The sequence below is a fragment of the Anas platyrhynchos genome, chromosome 3, assembly GCF_047663525.1.
Source record: "Anas platyrhynchos isolate ZD024472 breed Pekin duck chromosome 3, IASCAAS_PekinDuck_T2T, whole genome shotgun sequence".
NCBI classification, from domain to species: Eukaryota; Metazoa; Chordata; class Aves; order Anseriformes; family Anatidae; genus Anas; species Anas platyrhynchos.
The window spans coordinates 50,499,224-50,525,258 of record NC_092589.1 but is presented as its reverse complement, the minus strand read 5'-3'; the positions used below and the strand labels follow the sequence as shown (position 1 = coordinate 50,525,258).

The following is a 26,035-nucleotide window of genomic DNA, read 5'->3' as shown; positions in this document are numbered from 1 at the left end:
TCAAAGCGAACTTGTTGTAAGTCTAAGCATCTAAAACACTGGAGCACAGAGTTTTGAAGTATATGCACATGTTAAAATGAGACCAGTCTGAGCTTAATGCTCTTACTAGTGTGTGCGTGGGGAAGTAGGTGTAACTTGTACTTGACTGTAGTAAATTCATCTATAAGAAAGCACATGCTTCCACTGTCTGAATTTCCATGTTTCTGGAACAATTACATGGAAGGGGAGATACGTTTAGGGGAATGTGTCTGTATAATAACTAGCCGTATGGCTGGTAGAATCAAAATTTGAGAGATGACGGGAAAAACTGTGACTGAATGTTAAGCTGAATGAAATTTTATTCCTTCCCTGTTAGGCTTCTCTTTTGATTTATCACAACTGGACAAGAAAAACGGGTACTACTTAGTTAATACTTCACAATATTTGTTCTACATAAATATCTGTGGCAGTGTGCCAGTCGAATTGTGTCACACACAATCAGCAGCATGCCAAGTAACACAAAGGTAAGTTGCTAGTTCTGTTGCTTGTAATAGATCTCCTGTTGTGTGATGTTATCTAACAGTGACCAATTTGCATGTAAAGTAATTACTACCTGCAGTAGATTCAGATAACTTGCATGTAAAATAAGTGTCAGTGTAGTAATTATGCTGCCAACTATTTCAAGTGAAGTGTATGTGATCTTGCCTGCAATTAGCTTTTGAGAGTGTCCATTGCTCAGCCTTCAGACATATGGTATGATTTTTTTTGGGTGGTCATGTGTGCAGCCAGTTGGACTTGATGATCCTTGTGGGCCCCATTCAGTTCAGGATATTTTTTCTGTGAGTGTTCCCAGAGGGGTTTTAAGCTGTGTATTGACTGCTCCAGCTGTATTAAGCCAACTTGCACTTTGAATTGAAGTCAGCTGGGTTTGAAGAGTGTTCGCTGTAAAGAAGAACTACTGCCTAGGTTAGCCAAGGTCCTAAGGCTGAGTAGCAGCTGCCTTATGTGAGGCAGAGCCCAGAACTTGGGTGTTGCAGCACGTTTCCGTCAGTAAAAATGCAGGCACAGTCCCAATGTGCACAACTACTCTGTAAGCAGCATTGTTCCATCTTCTACCAGCCACATCTAAGGTGTAGTATCTGTGCAACACTTCAGATTCCAGGTCAGCCTATTGCTAGAGATGTGGTGTAGTGCACTCACATGCAATTGTACTTGACTTTGCTTGGTCCTGGGGTATTCTCCAGTTAAGGAGGGTTTGCTGCACCTGTGTGGGGGAAGGTGGTTAGACTAGGTCTGACAGAGCTAGTCTGACATGAAGTCAGAGTAAAGAAACTCTCCTAGACCAAAGCTGATCCTGAGCTAAGAGCATATAAAGGCAGTTTTATTAAGTGAGAAGACTTCTTGTTGTGGAATCCTAGATCTTTGCCATCCTCATGTGGTTGCATGAAACCAGCATGAGCTTGGTGTTCGGGTGTCTGCAGTTTGAAGCCCATTCTTTTCTGTCACTGTTCTAGAGAATGGAGCATTAGTATTCTATGTACCTAAGTAAGGTATAACTTCATTAGCTTCCCAAAGAAGGACACCTGTTCTTGGTTTGTTTGTTTTTGGCAGTCGTTTTCATCTTTAGTTTTTGAACTTGTCTACTCAATCTTGATGAATCCTTTTGTCTTAATACAGAGTATTCTATAAACATACCTGTGTGCCTACTGTTTGGTTGACTTTTCTGTAAGATAACTACATCTGAATTCTGCACAGTCTCAGAGCCTGTTTTTCTTTTCTAGTAAGAAGCAGTTTTGGAGTCTTGGTCTGCCTAATTCCAAACTTTCATATTACGATGGTCTGATTCAGCTGACCTACAAAAATGGTACAGCATATAATGACGAGAAGAAAACACAGCGATCTACTCTCATAACTTTCCTGTGTGACCGTCAGGCTGGAGTAGGTCAGCCTGAATATCAGGTAAGAAGTTACATATGAAGAAGGGAACTCTCTGCATCTGTAAAACGTGCAGGTAATCACTGCTAGGCTGGTACAGCAGAGATTTGTGGATGAAAATAACCATATCTATAAAGCAGACTGCTCAACAAAACAGGTATTTTTCTTGGTGTATCAGCCTGTACTCATCTTGCCTACTGAACAGTAAACTGTTGGCCTGCATCAAGGTTCTCACCTCACTATTTTCTATTCTCTAGTTTCTGGGCCATATAATTACTCGTGCTTTTGATGCTTTTGTATTTCAAATCGTGGGGGAAAAAAAGCCATGTTTCTTGGCCAGAGATCTGAAGTGCTAGGACTGTGCCCTGTAACACAGCCAACAGTAGTTATGTTGCTATGGTTGTTTTTGCAAGTGCTTTTGGTGTTACAGCAGGGAAATAATGGCAAGATCAATGTGAAAATGGACTGACCTGTACTAATCAGTCTGAGAAAGTGCATCCCAAGACACAGGGGGAAATAAACCTAACATACAAAGGAGTAGTGTTGCTTTACATAGTAGTCTGTATGAAAGCCTCCCTTGACCTATTCTGCTGTTTTTTTAGGTAGAAGATAAAAATACCTACAACTTCAGGTGGTACACAGAATATGCCTGTCCTGAACTGCCCTTGGAATGTATTGTGACTGATCCCAACACCATGGATCAATATGACTTGTCGAGGTAAAGTAACGCAGTCTTTTGTGTGAACTTGGCTATTTTAGTTCAGTGTTCTAGCTGATTGTATAACTCTGGATGACACTGGTTTCATGCATAAAATGCACTAGAAAAGTCATCTCTTCTGACAGTCTTAAATGCAAGTATCTTGAAACGGAGATATTTCAATCTGGTATATTGACACCTCCTGAGGTGTAAGTTGACTTTTTGGGTTGGCTTTACTTAACTTGCTTTGACTGTTTTCTACTTTCCTCGGAGTAATTTTTTGTGACACTTAAAAATGAGGGGAAAAAGTTACATGAAATGCAAACTGAAATGCCTTGCAGTTTCTTTCTTGAAACTTAAAGCTAGAGGGAATATACAAATAACATGTGAATCCCAGCATGAACTTTTTCCTCACTCAGTTTAGCAAAATCGGAGAAGAGAGGTGGAAACTGGTATGCCATGGATAATTCAAGACCAAGTGAGCGCAAAAAGTACTACATAAATGTCTGTCGACCACTGCTTGCTGTTCCAGGATGTGACCGACGAGCATCTGTGTGTCAGATGGAATATCGACACGATCATGTGAGTAGTGTTTTTGTCCCAGCTCAGAGCTGATTTGCCCAAGTGATTGAGTTAAAGGGGAGTACAAGATGAGCACGTCAGTTTTGGCCCCTTTGTGCAGCATACAATGGTATCCTGTGCATCCTTAGTACTGGCATAGTCACTGCAGTATGGCAGACTTCTACCAGCCTCTTGAAACACCAAAGCTTTAATTTTTACAAGGTTCTCACTCTCAACTTCTGCTAGTGTTTTTTTAAACTTTCCTAAGCATGACAGATAAGTAAGGCGTGCTCTAAGAATGACTGGAGCCTTCTACATACTGTTTTAAAGAGCTGCACAAATTAAATTGTAGTTATTGCATATGAGGTGTAGGCCTCCCTAAACTCCTGAGCTGTGTAGCTGGTGCGATGGGGATGATTTCTGAGGCACTCTAGGCACCTTAATATAAAGTAAAACTTCCTGGTGCTTAAATGTGTATCTTAAATATAGAATAGGGGAGAAATATGGAGGGATCTCTAGACCTCTCAGTCGCATTCAAAACTCAAGGTAATCTTCTGTATATAAGGTTATTGTGGTAGGTACCATCTTGTTGGGCATTTCTGTAACGGTGCACTTGAATTTGAAGTTGCTGACAGTTTTCTGTATTTCTAGGATTCTTACTATGAAGCCACCTCTATTAGCAATCTTGGTGTTGCCAGCAAAGAATTAGTAGTTGAAAGACCTGGTCACATTCTTCTAACCTATTCAAATGGCTCTGTGTGCATCAATGCTGATGGAAAGATGACAACTTATACCACCACCATCCACTTTGTCTGTTCCAGGGGCACTCTGGTAAGGACAAATGATCATTCAGTTGTTCTATCATAGGAGGCTTTCCATCAAGCATTTAATGATAACAGACTTCTTGGGGTCTTAACTTTGTTTTTATATCTCTATTTTAAATTAGATGCCAGAGAAACGTGTATATGAGATTCAGTATTTTATCATAAGAAAGAGATAACTAACAACTAATAACCCTAGTGGAAATTGATGCTTCAGGCTAGTTTAATTAGCATGAAAAAGTGCATGAGGAGTTACACATGCAGATATTGCAGATCCCCTTAAGAGGAAGAACATTGTAAAGTGCATCTTCAGGCTGAGGTTTTGCATCTCTGTAGCTTGATTCTAGATGCATTCTTAATTCTGTAAAACTTTTGCCAAATTTTAGACTGGGGGGGAACCACTGAAGCTTGCCTAAACTTTTTCATGATAGCTTGTGAATCTGCAAGTCTTATTCCCCTCACTTGCTCGTCTCCCCAAGACATATGGTAAAAATCTGGGACGTGATGCAGTTACAAACTGTTTTGTTTTTGCCTGAAAGCACTGAAATGAATTGAGTAATTACTATTGCAGTTCCCTCAGCTGACAGTGTTTTGTGGTACTTCATTTTTTTTTTAGTGTACTGTACCTTATACCCCAAACTCTCCAAAACTTAGACTGAAGAAAGGTGTGATATGTGTCTGGGTTCAGTTTTGAACTGCATTTGAATATTTGTATATCAGACTCAGTTCTCCTGACTTTCAAAAATAAAAAGGAGTGAGGAAATTGGGTTGGGAATTCTGTGCTTTTGTAGTAGAATCTTTTAGAACATTGCAATTTTAAAGCAGAATCTCAAACATGGGAAGGTGTTGGCCATTACATTTGCCTTGATTCTGGTCTTTTCTCTGCTATCTGTTTCCAGAGTAGCAGCCCACGGTTTATATCTATTCAGGAATGTGTAATCACGTTCTTATGGGAAACTGAAGCTGCTTGTCCAATTAAGGAAACAAAAGATGATTCTCAGGTGAGAAATCGTGAGACAAATGTGTTCGTGGTCTTCACGTGCTATTTTTCTGGCATGTGATGTGTCTGTCGTCTTGATGTGTTTGTGAAGTATGTAACTTTTGGCCAAAGTGGTACAGTGTGCACTCAAGGAAGAATGGCTTGCTATGGCATTGGATGTTTCATTCCCTTATGAGTTTGCTAGTGAAGTTGAATGTATACATAAGGACTTCTGTTGTTCTTGTTTGTGTACAGATCATCAAATGAGGCTCACTTCTTTACACTGGGCTACTCAATTGCTTCTTGTTCACAGGTCTTAAAGTGGTCACATTAGAGTAGAAGTATCCTTCAATTAAAATTTCTTTGCTCTTAGCTAACCTGGTAGATGACACCTGTTGAACTACGCTTCAATATCTTGATATGACTGTCAGTGGACAACTGTGCAAAAGAATTGAAGTGTTGCTACTGCCAGAGCTGTACTCTGGTTGTCCAAATTAAGTTCCTGCTTCCTAGACAGGATAGGTATATATGTAAATTTCTACTTCGACTCTTTAAGCAAGCTAGAAGTAGAACTTAAACACCAGAAATGCAGAGTGAGAGAATAATGTTGTAATTTTTCTCTTGCAGACCTGCTCTGTGCGAGATCCAAACAGTGGCTTTTTATTCAATCTGCAACCATTAGCTTCAGGAAAAGGCTATATGGCAACAGGAATTGGGAAAAAATTCTTGGTAAGAATTCTGACTGTACAACCTGTTGCTTATGGATATTGCTGTTGTATTTCTTCTGGTCAAGATTAGTGAAATGGAGTTCTTGTACAGTATTTTATGACATTAGATTTGACAAAAAAGTATTGTGCTTGAGAAAAAAATAAAAGGTAACTTGCTTCATCATTTCAAATAGTCTTAAAAGTATAGATGTTATATAGCAAAGCTAAAAATCAGTCTCATTGTAGTGGCACCACAAGGCTATGTATAGACTAATTATGGACTTCGTTGTATAATTATGAGATTATCTGCTAGTGTCAAAAATGGATGGTGAAAGCCTAGAAATGGACTTAATCTATCCATATCAGTGCTCTTAATTTGGCTTGCCTATCTCATTAGTTCTAGGCTATCTACAGATAGTACCATAGTTGTTGTTTTTTGGTTGTTAAACTACATCCTGTACTTCCAGTGGGGAGAACTTGTGGACTGTGTAGTTGCTGTTCCTGTGTAGTTGGTTGTCTTGCAGTGTGGAAGTGAAAGACATCTTGTGATGTTTGAAATCAGGCTTTAACAAGTAAAACTCACTTATACGTAAATGAGTAAATAGGTCTAATTTTTCTGATGTGGTTAACTCTGTGTACACTCATGTTTTTAAAACTTCTAGCTAAACATTTGTGGGCCCATGCCAGATTGTGGTGAAATCAATGGAAAACAAGCTGCTGGATGTGAAGCAGAAAATCTGACATCAGTGAGGATGGTGGAATTGGACAAAACTCTTTATCTGTCTGGTGAGGGAGTTCTAACTCTTACCTACAGAGGTCCTCTTCGTGTGGTATCAGGTGAGTTCAGGAAGTTGTGACAATGTATTAATGTTCTGTAAATGGTCCTCATTCCCTGTCTGTTCATGTTGTAAAACCACCTGTTTGATGTTAATCACTTAAACAGGCTAGTTCATATTAAAACTAGGAAGAAATCAAATCATGAAAATGATAATGGTTCAGTTGTGTTGGTTGTCTGTACAAATTGTTGTGGTGATATCTCATATTTTCTCATTTTCATAGCCATGATGATTTTTCATTGTATAACACATACCAAAACAAGTGATTGAGCCATTGTGTATTTCACTGCTAGAGCTTCTACCTTTCTGATTACTGTAGGATACAATGAAGACAAATACTCCTCTCCACTTAATTGTAATCATGGGCTGTGGAAAAGAAAACTAAACAACTTAATGTGTGCTACTCAAAAAGTATCAATACTTGTTTTCAAGTTATTACACAACCTAAATAAAACCCCACCTTTTGTGTGATGCAATGTAGGGGTTGCTGGTATAACTGATTTGATGTCTTGTGGGTTTTTGTTTCTTCTCATATGTCAGACATGGGTAGCACACTTAAGTGAATGTAATTCTGCTCTTTGAAATGTGGTAATGCTATCTGTCTCCCATTTGGAAAGTTGCTTGAGACTGCTAAGCACTTTAGCACAGGTCTCTAAAGAAGGCTTACACTTTTAATATTCAAGAAGCACATAAACACAATGTAGTGTTTGCCTAAACAGAAGAAGTGGTTAGAAAATGTTAAAGTCGAGTGTTAGCTTGAACTTCAACTTAAATATTCTTGAGTAAACCAGCAGCAGATAACTCTGTTTTACAGGGACATCAGACACTTTCACTGTGACTTTCATTTGTAATGATTCATATCCTGGAGAGCTTAAGTTTGTGCGTGAAGAGATAAACAGCGTACTGAACATCCATGATACTTTCTTTGAGTTTCACACAGCTCTGGCCTGTGCTCCTGCTCCTGTAGATTGTCAGGTTACAGGTAAGTACCTGGGATTCAGGTGGGCTTTGTTCAACAACTCTTGGAAGGATTAACTGAACACCACAAGCTTCTATGGAGAAGGGCTTTGGGATAACTTAAGGATGCCTGGTCTGAAGAAGTTTGAGGCCTGAGGTCTTCAGATATGTTGTAGAGAGGGAGAGGAAATGAGTTGTTTAAAGCAGGTTTAACTTATAAAAACAGATGAAAAGCTAATATGGAAAGTAAATGCCACTTCAGTCTAACTCTGAAGAAATCAGGTTAAATTTGTATTGCTTGTAGAAAAATCCACCTGTGAATTGTGGAATAATTGCTTGTGGTAGCTAAACCGATTATCAAGAGAATTGGGTTTTAATCTTGTATAGCTCTATCTCTATGCGAACAGTATCTTGTCTCAGTGGATGTCTAATGTGATTCTGAAAAATACCTTGAATTATGTGCGTTCATCAGTGAAACATATCATTTGAAACCTGGTACTATACTGCAACTGTCTAGCAGGTCTTTCAGTTTACTGTATGTACCACATCTCTTCCAGATGCTGCTGGTAATGAATATGACTTAAGTGACTTGAGCAAAGAGAGTGAACCGTGGGTTGCTATAGATACTTCCAAGAATGCGAAGAAACGAACATTTTTCTTGAATGTTTGCAAACCTTTGCCCTCTGTGCCTGGATGCCCTGGTAAGCCAAATGGCAAGCAGTTCTTAAGTTCTGATTTCTGGTGCCAGACCTTGCATGCAGAATGATAACCCTTGTTACTTTAATACAATTTCTTCAATCCTGCCTGTTTAGTTGCTGAACTTCACATACCTCACAGGGGTATAATCATAGAATCATTAAAATTGGAAAAGATCTCCAAGATCATCTAGTCCAACTGTACCTCTACGACCAATGTCATCCCCCTAAACCATGTCCCTAAGCACCAGGTCCAACCTTTCCTTGAACACTCCCAGGGATGGTGATTCCACCACCTCCCTGGACAGCCTGTTCCAATGTCTAAGATGATGAAGTATTGCAGATATTCTCAAACTGAGAGCAGTCTTAATGCTAATCAGGACTCTTGTGTTGAGATGTGTGGAAAAGCACTTGGGGAAAGCTGTTGTGGGGGAGTATTAACAAGTATCTGGACTTTTTTTTTAAAAGGCAAGTTAAATGTTGATGCTTCTTAACTGAATGAAATCTGAATGAGAAGCTTATGCCATGCGTGTCGTACTGCCTTTCTAGACAGTATGATTTAAACATGTTGCTCTAGCCTTCTGAGTCCATAAGGACAGATTAATACAGTTTTAAAGATTTCAGAGAATGTAGAACTGTGACTTGTTCTCTTCCTCAAAGCCTCTAGGCACACAGTGTCTCCCCACTTATGAAAATGTGTCTGCTGTGTTGTGCTTCAGGAGTTTGAACTGTGCTGAACGCTCAAAGCTCTCTTCAAGTTATTTCATTATGTTGTCTTACAATAAAGATAACTTGTTGACAAAGCTTTGAACTAAAATATGTTTTTCTGGTGTTTTCCTGTAGGTGGAGCCATAGGATCCTGTGTGAAATACGCTGATACAAGCAAGAACCTTGGAGTCATTCAGATAAATCCACAGGCTGCTACTGATGGGTCACTAAGCATTATTTACTTGAATGGTGATACGTGCAGAGATAAGCAACGTTATTCTACACGTATAATCTTTCAGTGCGATCAGACAATGGTAATTTTCTGTGCTAGTAGCTATTACAGATTTAAGAGCCTTGACTTACACCATAAACAGTTTCTCTTCTTTTGGAATAGACTGATTCAGTTAGAACGACAGTATCTTGTATGTAGGCATTTCACTTGTCTTTCAACTGCTTTCCTGAGCCCTTTGAACGCAACAGTGAACTGTATTGCAGGCAGCTTTGATCAAAATAGGTACAGAAATTTGGTAAGAGACCTTAGACTGTGCAACCCCGTTGAAAACGGATTCTTCATGTACGTTTTGGGACTTGCAATGTAGTTTCTAGTAGATCTCCTTCACATGGCTTTTTTCTTGTAGGGTTCACCAGTGTTTGAGCAAGAAAACGACTGTGAGTTTGTATTTGTTTGGAGAACCTTGGCAGCCTGCCCTGTTCACAAAGCAGAAGGTATGTGTAGTTAAGCTTTCAAGTATCAAATGTGCACAAGAAGTGAATACCTATTGGAGCTACATTTGTTTTCTTGCCCTACAAGTCTTTCTGTAAAAGATGCTGGCTTGTCGAGGCTGGCTTGTTGTTGAATATATCGAATATATTCAGAGACTTAGTCCAGCAAAGATTCCCAATCTAACAGGAAAAATACTTTCTGGTCAAATCATGGTGCTACCTTGTTAAATCACAGTGAAACTTGTTAGTCTTGCAAATATTGGTAAGTGTTAGATTTCATTGAAATGTGGTTGATCCTGTGCCTGTCAAATGTTTTCTTGTTCCCCACCAAAAACTAGAAATTGTATTGTGAACTTGACTCTCACTAGGCAATGGTGGAGACACCAGAGGGGAGAGTATCAGTTTACAGTTGACTTCAGGACATGCAAGAAGGAATCGCAGGCTCTAGTTCTTACATTCAGTTGGTAGGAAACTGAGTGTGCAGGTATCTTCTCTGCCCTTAAGAGCTTTGTTTTGCAGCTTGTAGATAAGACCTTGTGAATGTAGATAATACCTTCTGAAATATCAGACTTCCTGTAAAGTATCTGTTGCATCTGTACTCAACGTAGTTGACACTGTCAGTCATCTCATGTGGTACAAGGCTACAAGAAGAATGCTTATCAAGCTGCTGCTCTGTAGCACACAAGTACAGTGCAGCATGCTGTTGACGAGAGTTGTGGTTTTGTATCAGTTCCCTCTTCCTTGTCATTCATCTTGGTATCAGCTTTTTAGGGGATTGAGGAAAGCACAGTAATCATGTGATATGATCTGATCTTTTTAAAATTTTCAAAGCCAAGTGTCACTTCAAACCTGGGGGCTTAATCAGCAGTAATGTTACAGGTGCTTCTCAGCTGATTAAACCCATGAAACCAGATGATTCTCAAACCTTTTCTCTGTTGACTCTGTGTGGCTTTAAGCTCTAGGCAATGATTCCTATATCAGTTATAACCTAACTCTGCAGACTTGGTAACTGTTACAGGAAGATGGAAGACGGACATCTAGGACAACTTTTGCTTCAGCCATGTGACCTCACTGTTCTTTCCAGATAATCAAGCAAGTGCTGGACTTCTAGTGTCTCTGGTTCTGTCCTTAACCTTCAGCCTTGCTGAAGGGAAGAGCCTGTCAGGCCAGGCTGATGTAATTTTTGAAGTACAGTGTAGCTCTTATGTCTTTGTTATTTTTTTATATATAAATTGTATTTGTGCATTAGTTTTATTGTTCTAGGTCTTAGTGACTTCTCAAGACAACCTGATTAGCTGGATTTAAATGGTTCTCTAGTGTCATTCCCATGGAGTGCCAGCTACTTAGCTTTTGTGGCCTTAGTTGTGCCAGGAGGCCTTAGCTGTCTAAATGTATTTGGTATGGCTCACAGATACAAGATTGTATTTTAATTCTTCTCTTTCCTTTAAAGGAGAGAATTGCCAGGTGAAAGATCCAAGGTATGGTCATGTTTATAATTTAAAGCCACTTTCCAATAAAGACATAAAAGTGAGTACAGAGGAGTATGACTACTACTTCAGAGTTTGCGGAGAAATAACAGAAAGCTGCAAACCAGGGGCTCGGGGCGTGTCATCGTGTCAAGTAAAGAAGATGGACAGTACTTTCAGAAAAGTAGCAGGTATGGCACTTGATCAGAAGGAACTTAAAGTGGAAAGAGTAGCAAGAGCTATTAATTTATCACATAGTATGTTTTGTTATACCCTGGTTAATCTCAAGTTTTATGAGATAAAGTACCCTACCATTTATACTTCATGTGCAAATAAAATCTTATGTCTATAGTTATCTTGTCATGCAACTGGGAGTGAGCTCAACGCTACCACACAAACAGTATTCACTAAATAACTAAGTCGTGTTTTAGAGGAAGTCCTAGGTCTTTATATCAATGCTTATTTTATTGTGCCTGTTATTGCTGTGTAACCTGGTTGTCACATGCATGACTGAAATAATGTGTATTTACTGGATTAACTGTTTAATTTTCTCAACTCTTCGCTTTTAGGCCTGCTTACAGAGAAACTGACTTTCAAAAATGGTTTAATAATGATTAATTACACTAGTGGAGAAAAATGTCATAAAATATATGAACGATCAACTGCCATATTATTCTATTGTGACAAGACTACATCAGAGGTTAGTTGCAAAACCAATTCCTGTGCATATACTGTCTTCCAGAGTTGCTGTCATCTTAATGTGTGGCAGGGTAAGGTGAAGAACATGAATTAGCTTCCTTCAGGGACTACTTAAATCACTTGTAGGTTATACAGGAGACATAAAGCTCCCAAGAGGTTTAAAAACAATCCTATTTATGAAAGGTATCTTCCTTATGCCCCAGGAAAGTTAGAATATGCTGTTCATTTAGGAGATGCCTGCTACTAGCAAAGCCCTTTGAGAGGCTGGGAAACTTGAACAGAAATAAAAGCAGTCCCTTAGTGAGAAATAAAATATAGGATAATGAATCTGTAGAAAATCATGTAGTATATGGCCAGACCAAAGTTACTTGGTTACTTGCAATTTTTAATAGTTCTCACTGTTCTTGTGCTCACCTTCCTGTTCACAAAGAATGGTGCTTAGGGTTTACCTTTGGCTCTTTTCCTTCCTCATGTCACGGAAGATGGCAGTAGCTCCTAACAGTTGCTCTTTAATCAAGTGTGTATGTAGATAAACTTGGGTTTGAGAGAAGCCGTGCTTTGAGCTTTTCAGGCCATACTGTTCAGATCAGAGGCACAGTATGTCTCTAAGGTACTGTGCTAATACAAGTTGCTGGACCTTTTTGAAGCTGACTGAGACCTTTTGGTAGTTTCTATATTTAAATTGGAGAAAGTAAACTCCTTTTTTTTTTTCTTTCAGCCTGTATTTTTGAAGGAAACTCCAGATTGCACCTACATGTTTGAATGGCATACACAGTATGCCTGCCCACCTGTTAAATCCACTGAGTGTTCCTACAAGTAAGTTGATTCCACAAATGTAAGATGGGGCTGTGTGATGGCAGAAATGAGTACAGCCTTACTGTAACTCTGCAATACTGTCTCTTTAGTTATTGTAGTAATACTTGATAAGTGCGGTCAAATAAAACTCACAGGCAATTGTCCTTAACACGTGGAGTCAGGGTAAATTTCGGCCCTAAGATGGAACAACCTGCTGCAACCCTGCATTTGTGCTTGCCATGCATTAAACTTGTGTGCTCCAATGAAGACAGAAATACTCTTGCATTGGCTGTAGGCTATGTACGCAGCCAGTTGCTGATGCAGTGATATCTCTGTACTGAATTTGAAGCTTTTGGGGACCAATGAGTCCGGAGCAGAGTTCTTTTCTAGCAAGAGGCTCTGATTGTAGAATTATTAAGATGAAGCTTATTGTAAATGACAATTTTGAAGTTACTGAAATTACTTTTTTTAAATGCTAAATTTGAATTCTTTATGTTACAGGGATGATGAAGGAAACTTCTATGACTTTTCATCTCTGACACGGCATAGAGAGAATTGGGAGGCAATTGCTTTATCTGCATCTACACAGAAATACTATATTAATGTCTGCAAGTCCCTAGTACCATACGGTGCTGCACGTAAGAGCTAAATAAAAATATATTCTAGCTACAGATAGAGGAGGCAAATGGTAGGACAGTACTGCTGGCTCTTCAGAGTAAAAGATCATAAAAGCACATTATGTGGAGACAGTGGTGTTGCTGTGGTGTGAGAGGGAAGGCTAGTTTTTGGGATTTATTTCCACATTTGGTCCATGAGATCTGCTTGCAGGTCATATCTTGATCTTTTCAGCACTTCAGCTCTTCTGTTCTTACACAAAGTCTTCTATAGCTCCTGGAGATTAAAATAGTCTGGAGTAGGTTGTTAATTTAAGACTTTTTCTGTGGCATCTTCTGAGCCTAGTTCCACATGGTGGAGTGGAAGACCAAGCATCAGGCTCTAGCCTTTCACTATGAGTAGAAGTCTGCTTCCCCAGTGCTAGCTGCCACTGCTTTCCTGCGTGAAGTGAGGTGGCTGCTGCTACTTGTGACTGGGGAGAAGGTGGGTGGTTGTGAGTATGATTAGGCATTTGTTTAGAGGTAGAACAGCCATGACATAACTAAAAATGGAGTTTTATTCTAGGCAAGCCAGCCTTAGCAACTTCTGGAGTAATAATGCAGCGTATTCATCTGTACAGGTTCCTGTCCTTCTGATGCTGCTGCCTCCATTGTGGAGGATGCAAAATGTGTAAGCCTTGGAGAAGTGGCTGATGGACCCCGGTGGGAAAATGGCATTTCTGTTCTGAAATACATTAATGGGGATCAGTGCCCAGATAAAATTCGCAAGAAAACAACAATATTGCGCCTCAAATGTGACGAAAGCAGAATAGTAAGTGGGCTTCTCCTGGCAGGGCTTTGCATTTCCATGACTTAGTACCACTGCATCTGTGTGAAGGATGGTGGGACAGTTCTTAACTATTCCCTAGTCTTCTGCAGCTGGTTGGGAGGGAGCCCTATGAGTAGACTATGAAGTAGTACTCGACCTTTAGGTGATGAACAGTTCTTAAGAGATCATTTTGTACAGTCTAACAGTTTTTATCATCTATAATACCTTCAAGTTGTCTGTACGTTGAAGGTGAGCATATTGTGGGGTAGGAAACATAGGGCAGTGCCAGTAGCCAGTGCTTGGTTGCACCTCCGTGTGCCTAGCCATTAAATACTCACTTGAGGCATTTCATTGTAGTGTTTTGGATTTTCTGTTGTGTGGCTAGACTGCCTTTAGCTCTACTCTCCTCAGTTTTATTGCTACAGGTAATGATTTTGGACTGTCCTGTGTATATGAGATAGTTAACGGTTAAATACTGTAGTCTTGGGTTTATTCACTGCTCCAGAATGGGTTAATTCTTAGGACTGGTATTTGACACGAGCTCAGCTAGAGGCTTCAGGAATAAGCCTGTGGCATGAAATCTTACAATATCACTTGAATTACAAGTTAACTGTTAGTGTTTTGTGTTTAGGAGTCAAAACCAGAACTTATAATGGCCATTGAAGACTGTGAATATAGCTTCTTATGGTTCACTGCTGCTGCGTGTCCTCTTAAAAGCAATGTGCAAAATGACTGCCGGGTAACAAATCCTGCTACAGGTAAGGAGAAAGCCCAAAAACTTTGTAGGTGGAAAAGAATTCTGGAAGCAGCATTACTGTTTGTTCTCAAGGGATTTATTAGAAAAGGGTAGTGACTAACAAGCTTACTGGTGGTGGGTAGAAATATCTTGTACTACAATGTTCTTTGGCAAAGATCTGTAGAAAGTTTGCTATATATCTGTTCTGAAACTAGTTTTGCTTCCAATTTTTGGTATGAATTGTAACTGTCTTCTAAGCTAGCGGGCAAGTAGGTGCTAGTTGACCCTCCAACTAAAGAAAGTTGCTAAAAGCTTTTAATACAAAGAAATGTTGTAACTTTGAACCTGCAAATGGATTAAATTACACCCTGTTTTCCCTATAGGTCACCTCTTTGATTTGACATCACTGAAGCGAGAGTCTGGTTATATAATCAGTGATTCACATAACAGAAGAATTGAGCTGAATGTTTGTGCTGAAGCTAAAAGTTCATGTGCTAATGGAGCTGGTAAGCCTTTCATCCCTGTTGTTCCTGTATTTGCTGACTACTGTGTACCTGGAAAAAAAAACGACTACTTATGCCCAGGTTTGTGGTAAATTGCAAGTGGCAAGTTTTACTGGAAACGTGGAAGGACTGAAGAGAACAATTGTATCTGAATTGCTTAGGAAGAGATACAGAAACTGTTCTAAGAAATCAAATGTGGTTCTATCAAATTCCATTTTAAACCTTAAATGGGTTTACTTCCAGACTGTGCCCTTGTGTTTGTATGGATGGGTATCGTTTTGGTGATGAGGGCAAGACTGTAGATGCTGATGCTAAATGTCTTGGCTGTTGTGAAAAGAAAGAGAATATTAGCTTTCAGCTAGAATGAACTGAGAGCACTGACTGCTGTGTGGCGATTGCTGCGTTGACATAATGCATCTCCATTCAGCCTTGTGTCCATGCTTCAAAATCTTGCCAGCCCTCTTTCTAGCTTTCTGTTTTTTGGGTGCTTCTGAAATACCACTAGCAGTTTAACTTGTATTTTAGGATTCTTACAGGCAGGCACCTTAATGAAATTATGTATAGTCAAGGTGATATTTTTGGGTAAATATCTTGGATTTTCAGAGAAGTAATCAAAAGCTATGCTCAAAAGTATGTAGCTATACTACATTCTACTGGTTAATAAGTTAATAAAACCAGTATTTAGTTTGTTTCAGTGCAGCTCAGTTTAATAGTAACTCCAGATAATGTGAAAAAGCCTTTCCTATGGAAATTAGAGTAAGGCTAGAATCTTAAGCTACCTGCTGATAAGTAAGGTAGAGGTGCAGTACAGGTTTGAAAGGCAGTTGCATCAGACTTCATCTGCTTTGTTCACTTTTTTACTGTAGCTGTCTGCATCACTGGTGGTCCAAAACCAATTAATGCTGGAAAATTAAGTAAAACTTTAACTTATGAAGATCAAGTGTTGAAGCTTGTTTATGAAGGTGGAGATCCTTGCCCTGCAGACCCTCAACTGAAGCATAAAAGCTATTTTAGCTTTGTGTGCAAGTCTGATGCTGGAGATGACAGCCAGCCTGTTTTTCTGTCTTTTGATGAGCAGACGTGCACTAGTTACTTCTCTTGGCATACGTCCTTGGCTTGTGAGGAAGAGGTAAGAATTACTTCCACACAGAACACGTCTGTGGGACTAAATTTCTGGGGGGAGGTTATGCATAATAGTGTATGCTTTAAATCCCTTGAGAGATAAATCTCTTCCTCTAGTCCAGAAGTGAATTTCATGTAGAAATTCTGAAAGACTTTTTATTGGTATGTTCAGCAGCGAAGAACAGTACTTGGCAAACTTGTTAACATGGTGAGTACGTTAAAACTTTAACACTTTAGATCAACCTCTCTGGAATATACTTAGCTGCTTTTCTGTACAGCTGAAGAAAGCCATAGGCAGCTTCTTAGGAAGTAATAGTTAAGATTCTCCAACAGAACAGGCCAATAAATCAGGCTGAGTTGAGGATGGATGGCATTGCTGTGCCTGGGGCTAGTCGTCGTCTGTGCAAGGGACTAAAGGTTAGGCGAGTCTGATCAGTTCTGTTAAGTGCAATGACAATTGTGAGAAACAGAGTTGTGAGAGATTTTTTCTCAAGCTATCTGATAAACACTGAACAGAGGATCTGCCTTTGCTTTGTAACACAAGTTGTGATAACTTGATTTGGTCAACTCTGAATGAACTGGTGTTCCAGACAATACCTTGAGCTATTCTTACTATAGCTAGTTTTAGCTAAACTGTTGCTGGTAACAGGTGCACAGAATGAAAGCCAGTAATAAGAATAGAAGGTTGAATGGTTTTGTTCCCTGAGCCAGAGGGTGAATTAAGGTCTCTTTAACACCTGAAAGTTACATCTTATGAATGTTTAATCCTTCTTGTTACTTTGAATACTTCATGGTGTGACCATCATTCTCTGACAAGTTGTTTCTGCCTCCCGTGACCACCTCAGTTTTATTATAGGTCTCACCATCATTTAGAGAAATGCTTTTCTGGCTCTTTTCACTGAAGGAAAATGTCATGTACCCACTTCCAGTCTTTTATAGGAGTTGTGCAGCACACAGCTCTGGTTTCCTCTCCAGTAGTATGTACAATACATGCTCAGATTAAAAAAAAAAACAAACATAGAAACCATTGTTTTCTAAACTATGAACGTTGATCAGTTATCACTTGTGTTTCTGATCACTTTTCAGTGTATCCATAGTGACCCTAGTTTGTTTCAGAGTGGCAATGGCTAGGTAGCAATAATGGTCTCTACTGAAATGAAATAAAAACAGAACCTAACAAAACTACCAGTATGTTGAACATGAATAGACTCCCCAGATTTCAAGTGTCAGTGAGCTTATGCATGTAAAAAGTTTCCTCAGACCCCGTTTCAAGCAGTGCTCAAGCCACGAGGTTGCAGTGCAGTAACTTTACGTTGTTACAACCCAGCTTTTTATTGGAAGTGGTCCTCATCTTCCCCACAACATTGAATAGGAAGGAAGTGTAGGATCCACTGATCACTGTAGTGACTGTATGTTGGAGGCTGCATTCCAGAGCTTTGTTCTGATGTTATTTTCATATGGACTCATTCCAGAAATATTTAAGAGCTTGACTTTTTTCATATGTAGCTTGTAGGCACTTAGTATCTATAACTAAGCAGAAGTCGTCATAAATGCTGCCTTACTTCAATAAAACTTCGAACTTTTGAACGTAGCTACATTTCTCTCTGTGAAGGAGAGGATGATTATCAATAAGTTAAACAAAAGAATAAAAAATAAAATATGCTTTCTCATAGGTGAGGTGCTCAGTATTGAATGGCAGTTCTGTTATTGACTTGTCCCCTTTGATACATCGCACTGGGTATTATGAGGCGTTTGTCGATGAAGATGTAACAGAAGTTTCTCCAGACTTCTACATCAATATTTGTGAGCCTCTCAATCCTATCAAAGATGTTAATTGTCCACCTGGAGCAGCTGTTTGTATGGTTCCTGTTAGTGGACCACCAATAGTAAGTATTATGCCCGAAATCATGGGAACATGCATTTCCTTGCTAGTTTATAACAGTATCCCTGACTAGAGACCTGATTTGAGCAATAGGCTTGGCAATGGGATAAATAAATGGGCTGCAGAATTAAAATACTCTATAAAATTCCCTTTCTTTGCTTTTCTATGAAAGTGTTTACTTATTCTGAGCTCCAATGATTTTTTGGGTGTAGAGAGATTCCATGCCCTGATGCGTATGAACAACTACTACAGAGAATTTCTGTGTATAGCTGCATGCCAAGCACTGACGCTGGGAAGCAGAATGTCTCTTAGTCTGCTATTCAGTGGTGCAGAAATAGTGCAGTTGATTCTATGATAGCCTGTTTGCAATATGAAGGAGGATGTGTCTTAGCATGCTCTGAAACATGTTCAGTATTTCTAAGAACTTGACAGCTGCACAGTCTTAACAAGACTGTGACAGGATATTGGGCAACTTGTCAGTGTTATATGTCCTCAAGAGACTTTTTGGAGGCTCTTATATCTAAGGCCTTATGTGCATCTTCTATAGCTTGCAAAAAAAGTTGTGATGGTTTTTCATGAACTTCCACACTGATCTGGGGAACTTACTCTTTGCTAATACTACACAATTTTCAAATGTTGGCATTTTTGGCACAATGATTTTTAAAAAAGAATCCACCCTTAAGATGCAGAATCTTCCTGGCTTTTATGGCTTTTGTCAAGCTTAGCTAAAGGGTGTTTTGAACTGTGCAACTTGCTTTGTTAGGATTGAAATCTAGTTAACTGTTCTTTAAGTAAAGAATGAAGTTTTCAAAAGTGCATAGGAATTGCGCTCCTATGTCAGCTAAACAGATGAATCTCTGAACTAATCTAAATCTGAGTTGATCTGAAATCTAGATTTGTTACTTTTGTCTTACAATGTTTTTGCTTGTGTAGGATATTGGTCGTGTTACTGAACCTCCAAAGCTAAAAGAGGCAGTAAATGAGGTTTACATCACTTACACCAGCACTACTCCTTGTCAGATAAACAACAAATTGAACTATACTTCTCTCATTGTATTTCATTGCAGCCAAGGAACTGGTCTGGTAAGACATCTATTAAATTAATGTTGATATTGGAGTGCAATGAGAAGTGGGGAGTAACAAGTATTAACTCTGCTTAGAGCTAAATCAATTGTTTGTTTCCAGCATGTAAGGATGGTCTTGTTTCATATAGTTGAGGAAGGAATATGCTTAGCATTTGTGTTCTAAACTAGGCAAAATTTCATAGAGCGTGAACTTTAGGCTTGAAAGTATCAAGTTGTGATGGTTTCAAGGATCAGATTCCACTGAAGTAATGTACTGATAACTTATTGTTGGCATTAAGCTTAATGTTGTATTGTACTTTGTCTGGGTCCAAAAGATTGAACTTGTACCATAAGCTAAAACAAGAACCAGTGTAGCTTTTTGTAAAACTATTATGAAATACTTTACCTGTGATGTATATGATTACAGAAGTAGTTACAACTTAAACTTGCATTCAGATGCTGTGTTTTTCATTGACACCCGAACAATTGAAGCTGCATGGTGCTATGAATTTAACATTCCCTGAATTTTTTGAATACTTTATGAAAACAGCAAAGAAGCACTGGGTATATGTGACACACCAGATCTTGTTAAAGATACTTAGTGGAACTGTTTTCCATCCCATCAATTTTCCATCAAGATAGGAGATGAACTGAAATCCTAGGTGGCTCTGACTACTACACAAGCCACACTACTACTTTCCTTTAAAATAGGATGATAAAGGAACCAGCATTCCGTCCATACCTCAACTTTGTTAATTTTCTTAATGTTTTCTGATGTGGAGAAACAAAAGCTTCACACTTCTTTTCCTGCTTGCAACCAAGGTGAACATCAAAATCTTGATCCTAATTATAATAAGAAAACTTGCCTACTTCAATTACTATTTGTTTTCTGTAGGTAGGTAGAAAGTTCTTCACCTACAGCTTTTTTGGTACTGGTTGCAATATTAAGGTATGGAGTTTGTCCTACAGTCCGTAAAACCTAATCAGTAATAATTGAGGTGAACTGCTGGAGGGAAGAGAATAATGCAGAAAACAACAAATTCTCCACAATTAAATCTAATCTTTTTCTGTGGTTTTTGGTAACAGGGCAAGCCAAAGATGATACGGAAACTTGACTGCAGTTTTGTGTTTGAGTGGGAAACTCCAGTTGTGTGCCCAGATCAAGTGAAAACTTTGGGCTGCTCTGTGACTGATGAACAATTACACTATACTTTTAACCTGACCAGCCTTTCTGGAAGATCATTTGAGGTAAAGTCTTCTCAGAAGGCTCTTCTAAACTTCCTGGAATGTGAGAAGAGGCTGGAGTGTGTGCTGCAGCTGTGGTCAGTGTCAGTGGTGGTTTGCCTTTTGACAGAGGGAGTAACATTAGAGCATTGCCTTTCAATGCTTTTGAGGGGGAGGTTCATGAATCTACTGTTGGGGAGGAAGGAGAACTTTACACTGAAGGGAATCTTGATTTGGCCTTGAACACGAAGGCATGTCTGCTGAATGTGCTGTGTCCTTGGGCCCATGGGTATACTTACCTGCAGCTTTGCTGCATAAATGGAGGCCAAACTTGCAAGATTAGTTATCTGCATTATGCAAGGACTGCATGAGACGCAGTTTATAAAGCACTCTTATTGTTCTCTATAAGTATTGACTTGCAGGCTTCAAGAGGCAGCCTTAGAATCATGGAATCGTTTGTTAGAAAAGACCTAATTATCTAGTCCAGCCTTTAAAGCCTTGTTTCTGATGTTTCCGGGTGTCCACACAGGTACTTTCTGGATCCCAAAGTTACCATGTTAGTGTATGCAGTAAGGCAGCAGATGTATACCAGGGAAAATGCAAAGATGGAGCAGTGTGTCTGACATCTGAAAGTGGTGTGTCATCCTTTGGAAGCCTAAAAGAAATGAAAATGGACTATAGCCGCCAGGATGAAACAGTCATCTTGCAGTATACAGGGGGCGATCGGTGCCCTCCAGGTGAGACTGCAGCAGAGCCTATTTACATAAAGAGTTGTTGGCTTTCTTACTCTTAAATCTCAGCTTTGTTGCTAAGGGAGGGAAGGAACATGTATTTTGCATGCCATAGCAGAAACATGGTTTTCAGTCACGTGCACCATACTCACCTGCAACATCAATGCTTCTCTTTTGGAAGAGAGTGCAATTTTTCTGTGGGGGTGATCATAGCTAATTGTATGCTACATCTGAGTTTTCTAATTGGATTTTGACTCGATGTTTCAGTACTTGTTGTCTGCCTCTGCACGTGACTCTTCTTGAATGGTGTTGATGTGCAGGCTTTGGATATGGTCCTGGATCTAGATATGCCTGCTTTTTCACTGCATGTTGTTCAGAGAGCATACCTTTCTTTCTCAGTGACTGAAAAGGGAGAGCTCTGTGTGTTCCCCTTCAAGTACAAAGGGAAGAGTTATGAGAAATGTATTATGGAAGAAAAGAAGAGGCCATGGTGTGCTACAACTGCAGACTACCAGGGAGATGGAAAGTGGGGATATTGTGTTAATGGTAAGAACTTTTTATATCTAATACATAAGGCTCTGAATTAACAGTGTGAGTTGGTCATTATCGGGCTGGGCCGAAGACCTCTGATGTAATGTAATGAGAGGGGTGGGAGTAGGCAAGATAAGGAATCTATGGAACAAACCTAATTTTACTTAAGTGAATTAGAAGACCAAAGTTCATGCCTTTAGATATCATGGTGATTCAAAACCATATGTTCAAGTGCTGACTGCCTTGATGGACATCCCTCATCTTGGAGGGAGGAGTTGTACAACTTCCTGGAAAAAATTGCATGGGAAGTTAACCTAGGGAAGGAGGTTGCTAGGTGAAGCATGTATGCTGCTTCTCTCTCTGAAACAATACCTGAATAAAATTTCTCATACCTCTCAATTGCTACACTAAAATCCATACACATCTGGAAGCCTCTTGCAAAATAATTTTCTTCCAACCTCCCTTCTTATAGCAACTGCAAGAAGGGCGTCTACCATTATTTTCGTATGTGATGAAAATGCTGGCAGTGGGAGGCCATACCTTATGAGTGAGATGCTGGGCTGTGCTGTGACGTTTGAATGGAAGACACAGGCTGTTTGTCCTCCGAAGAAGATGGAGTGCAAGTTTGTTGAGAAACACAAGACTTACGACTTGAGAATGCTGTCTTCTCTGACAGGCTCATGGATCTTCTTCCACAATGGAAACTCGTGAGTAATGAACAAGGAGCAGCCTGCTGCTCAGTGTAACTGAAGTTATAATATGGCAAAGTACTTCTGTTCAGGTCCGTGTTCAGGGTTGTTTAAATTTCTGACAGCATCTTAAAGCTGTAGATGCTTAATGTTGTATGTAGACCTTGGGGGAAAAAAAAAGGCGCAAAGGGACCTATTTTATCTGAACAGCATGAATGATTATGTTCTTCGTCATTACCCTTTCTCTTTATTGGTATCTACTTAAAGAATGAATAAATCTAATACAAAAGCTTTTTAAAGGCTTTCTGCTCAAATTATCTTAAAGTAATTTTGTAGCTTAAATGCCGTTTTCTAATTCTTAGTTATATTGATAAAAAAAACTTAATGTTTTGTTTTTTCTCTATTAACTCAAGCACATGTTGTCTAAAGTTCAAGAAGGGCCTAATCTCCATTTGCCAGTATCAACCTAAAAAAATGTAAATGTCAGGAAGTCATCAATCTTTCCAGTCTGACCCACTTGGTTAACAAAGAAGTTGAACTGGCAAGCATAAGAGAATCTAATTCAAAAATTTGCATCTAATTCTAAAATTACAGTAAACTGTAGGTTAACAAAACCCTAACAAAACTGTAATGCTCCTAGTTCTTTTAATCTTATAAAACTTAACTGGTATAACTTCGAAGAGCCTTAAACTGAGAGCGCTACAAGCTCTATAGCTGGGAGAAAACTTGGGTATTCCTTGTCTTGGTTCAAATTCCTACTTTCGGCTTGAGTCAAAACTAACCAGTGAACTAATCTGGTAATCAGTTTCTCTGTACAGTCGTTTACTCTAAAATGATAACTAAGAGTAACCTGCTAAGTGTTAATGTGTTTTGTTCCTTCAGCTAGCTTGAGTATTTGATCTTTCAATGTGGCTAGCTCCTTGCAAAGAATTTACAAAGCTTATATTTCATCTTGACAGTTGAGCCTAAAGAAGTTTTTTTTTCCTGCCGTGTTTTTTGTTTAGGTACTATTTGAATCTCTGTCAGAGGGTGCATGAAGGACCCACAGGCTGCCCTGAAAGAGCCAGTATTTGTAGGAAAAGCAACAATGGAGATGTTGAAGTTCTTGGGCTTGTTCATACACAGAAGCTGAATGTGACAGGTATAATTAACTTTTGTTCCTGTAAGGAGCTGAGAGAACTAAATCGGACAACCTAGCTGTAACGGCTCTTAAAGGATTCTATTTAACTTTGAGATACTTTTGCCAATGCGTCCTGATTTTTTTTTTCTGTTTAAAGAGAACAACACAAAATTAAAAGTGGTGTTTAGGCCATGAGAAAACATGAAAGCAAATAAGCAGTGCTGTAATTAAAGCTGTAAGAGGTGAATTGTCTGTCTGAACATCAGGAAACACTTTCTGTGAGGATGACTGAGCACTGGCATAGGTCGCATGGAGTCTGTGCAGTCTCTCTCCTTTCAAAGCAGTTTGGACATGGTCTCAAGGAAGTGACTCTAGGGGACCCTGTTAAACAGGGAGTTGGATAAGATGACCTCCAGAGGTACCTTTCAACCTCTGACCGTGGGAGGGGAGAATTATTTTTTGGTTCATCCTGTTTTGAAAAACTTGTCCTATGTCTGCTAACGCTTCCAATTAGAGCAGCATGTGAGAGATGACTAAGTGGCTTCTCTCCTAAGAAAAGGAGTAAAAATCCCAACTTTATTCAAAGTTTTCAATTTAAATAAAGAATCTTTTTAAAATTGCTGTTAAGTTTCTGAAAATGAAGTCTTCCAACCAGCTACAAAAAAAGGAAGTACTGCATTTGTTAGCTGCCTGAGTTTGCTTATAAGCTGTTTACTTGCTTTTAATATGTCAAAAAGGACATGTTAAATATAAATGTTAATTATACCCATGCTGACAACCTGAACATAAGGTACTATTTGAATGCAGAAGTGTTGGAGGAGTGACTTTTAAATGATCATTGTGAAAGCCTCAAATCATACAAGTACTGTTAAATGATCTGTGGGGTGGAGGGACCTAAAAGTTAGTCTAAAGTAATGAAGTCTGGAGAATGAACAAAGGAAATTTGTCAGTTGCTTACAAAACCCTTGCATCGCTATTTCTCTTCTAGGTAATATAGTGTATATTAGTTATTCCAGTGGGCAGGAATGCAGGAAAAACAAGAAAGTAACAACAGTTATAGAACTGAAATGCGCAAAAACAGTTGGCGTGCCCGTGCTGCAGAGGTGAGTAACAAATTAGCATACTGCTGACTGATCTTCATGATTTCTGTTGGACCTCTAATAACTAAGTCTCAGGACAGTGACCCTCTATTTTGTTGGACGGCCCCTAGAGTAATCTTGGTCTGTGTTTGTAAGACATGGATCTCCTGAAGCTTCTGTACTCGTTCACTTTCATAAATAGCTGTATTCTGTGTATCTTAAATTGCCTGGGCAAAAATCTAGGCATTCCACTCCTGAATTAGGCTGGGATGCTGTTACGTTGTCAGTTGTAGTATAACTGCTCTTAGTAACTTTGCTCCAGATCTATTTAGTAGACAACACTTACTGTAGATAAGCAATTTACATAGTAAAACATGTTTTTACTCCATTACTTAACCATACCAAATCTTTCTTGTTATATCAGTACAGATTATTTAACTACATGCTGTCTAGACTGAGTTATATGTGCATGATCATGAGTACTAAAAAAGCTTGATGGCTTTTTGCAGTCTTGTTTTGGTTGACTGTATATTGGCTGTAGAATAAAGAAACTGAACAAGAGGCTGTGCCTGAGTCAAAGAAGTAGGCAGCAAAATCTGACTAGCTTGTCCCAGCCAGATAAAGTGCAGAGCAGTAAAGCTGCCAAGAGCAAACTCGCATGTTAGTTAGCTACAGTATTTAAATAAAACCCTGTGATGTACTGTGTGAGTTCTAGAACTTTTGAAGCAGGGAGTTTAAGTGAAGTCAGGTGACTGCAGTCTTGTAACTCAGATAAGATCAATGTAACTCAGGTAGGTTTTTTAGTGCTTATTATTCTAGCTTACTCTCTGCATGATGCTTAAGCAGGAGATTCCCATACGTGAGCAAATTGCTGTGTCTTCTCTTACTCAAGATATTAAGTGCTTGTTACTCTTTGCTGGAATAATCAGTTATCTGTTTGGCAGGATTGATGAAGAAAACTGTGTTTACTACATCGCTTGGGACACACGTGCAGCTTGTGCTGTGAAGCCACAGGAGGTGGAGGTAGTGAATGGAACAGTTATTAATCCTACAACTGGGAAAAACTTTTCTCTAGGGGATGTTTATTACAAGTAAGTTGAAGACCAAAAACAAAAATAATAAATAAAATAAAAATATAGTTCTGTACAACTCTACTGCAAGAAAAGAGCTTGGTATAATGTTCCAGTTTGTCTTAACAATTCCTAGCTGTAAAGTGGGAATTTGCTGACAGCTGTAAAGTGGGAATTTGCTGACAGCCTTGTACCAGTGGCTGAACTAAAGGTCTGGTTGCTACTACAGCTTACAGCTGGGTTTAAAGCTTTGAGCATGTCCTGGGGTATTCAAGACTAATCTAAAGTCTACACATACACCATC

At 39.2% G+C, this 26,035-nt stretch overlaps 1 protein-coding gene across 1 annotated transcript in view; it reads left to right on the top strand.

Annotated features, from left to right (window-relative positions):
• IGF2R (insulin like growth factor 2 receptor) overlaps positions 1-26,035 on the top strand; it is a 53,603-nt gene that overhangs the window by 21,309 nt on the left and 6,259 nt on the right. Inside the window, exons 15-43 of the mRNA XM_027453313.3 lie at positions 356-503; positions 1,761-1,938; positions 2,517-2,632; positions 3,031-3,193; positions 3,824-4,003; positions 4,893-4,994; positions 5,600-5,701; positions 6,342-6,516; positions 7,330-7,497; positions 8,030-8,173; positions 9,011-9,189; positions 9,514-9,601; positions 11,049-11,255; positions 11,634-11,764; positions 12,482-12,579; positions 13,060-13,196; positions 13,793-13,983; positions 14,612-14,738; positions 15,100-15,222; positions 16,086-16,348; positions 18,015-18,227; positions 19,157-19,306; positions 20,374-20,535; positions 21,041-21,248; positions 21,642-21,788; positions 22,246-22,480; positions 23,467-23,603; positions 24,571-24,685; positions 25,606-25,752. Coding sequence (XP_027309114.3) covers positions 356-503; positions 1,761-1,938; positions 2,517-2,632; positions 3,031-3,193; positions 3,824-4,003; positions 4,893-4,994; positions 5,600-5,701; positions 6,342-6,516; positions 7,330-7,497; positions 8,030-8,173; positions 9,011-9,189; positions 9,514-9,601; positions 11,049-11,255; positions 11,634-11,764; positions 12,482-12,579; positions 13,060-13,196; positions 13,793-13,983; positions 14,612-14,738; positions 15,100-15,222; positions 16,086-16,348; positions 18,015-18,227; positions 19,157-19,306; positions 20,374-20,535; positions 21,041-21,248; positions 21,642-21,788; positions 22,246-22,480; positions 23,467-23,603; positions 24,571-24,685; positions 25,606-25,752 — 4,534 coding nt within the window. The remainder of the gene's footprint in view (positions 1-355; positions 504-1,760; positions 1,939-2,516; positions 2,633-3,030; positions 3,194-3,823; positions 4,004-4,892; positions 4,995-5,599; positions 5,702-6,341; positions 6,517-7,329; positions 7,498-8,029; positions 8,174-9,010; positions 9,190-9,513; positions 9,602-11,048; positions 11,256-11,633; positions 11,765-12,481; positions 12,580-13,059; positions 13,197-13,792; positions 13,984-14,611; positions 14,739-15,099; positions 15,223-16,085; positions 16,349-18,014; positions 18,228-19,156; positions 19,307-20,373; positions 20,536-21,040; positions 21,249-21,641; positions 21,789-22,245; positions 22,481-23,466; positions 23,604-24,570; positions 24,686-25,605; positions 25,753-26,035) is intronic.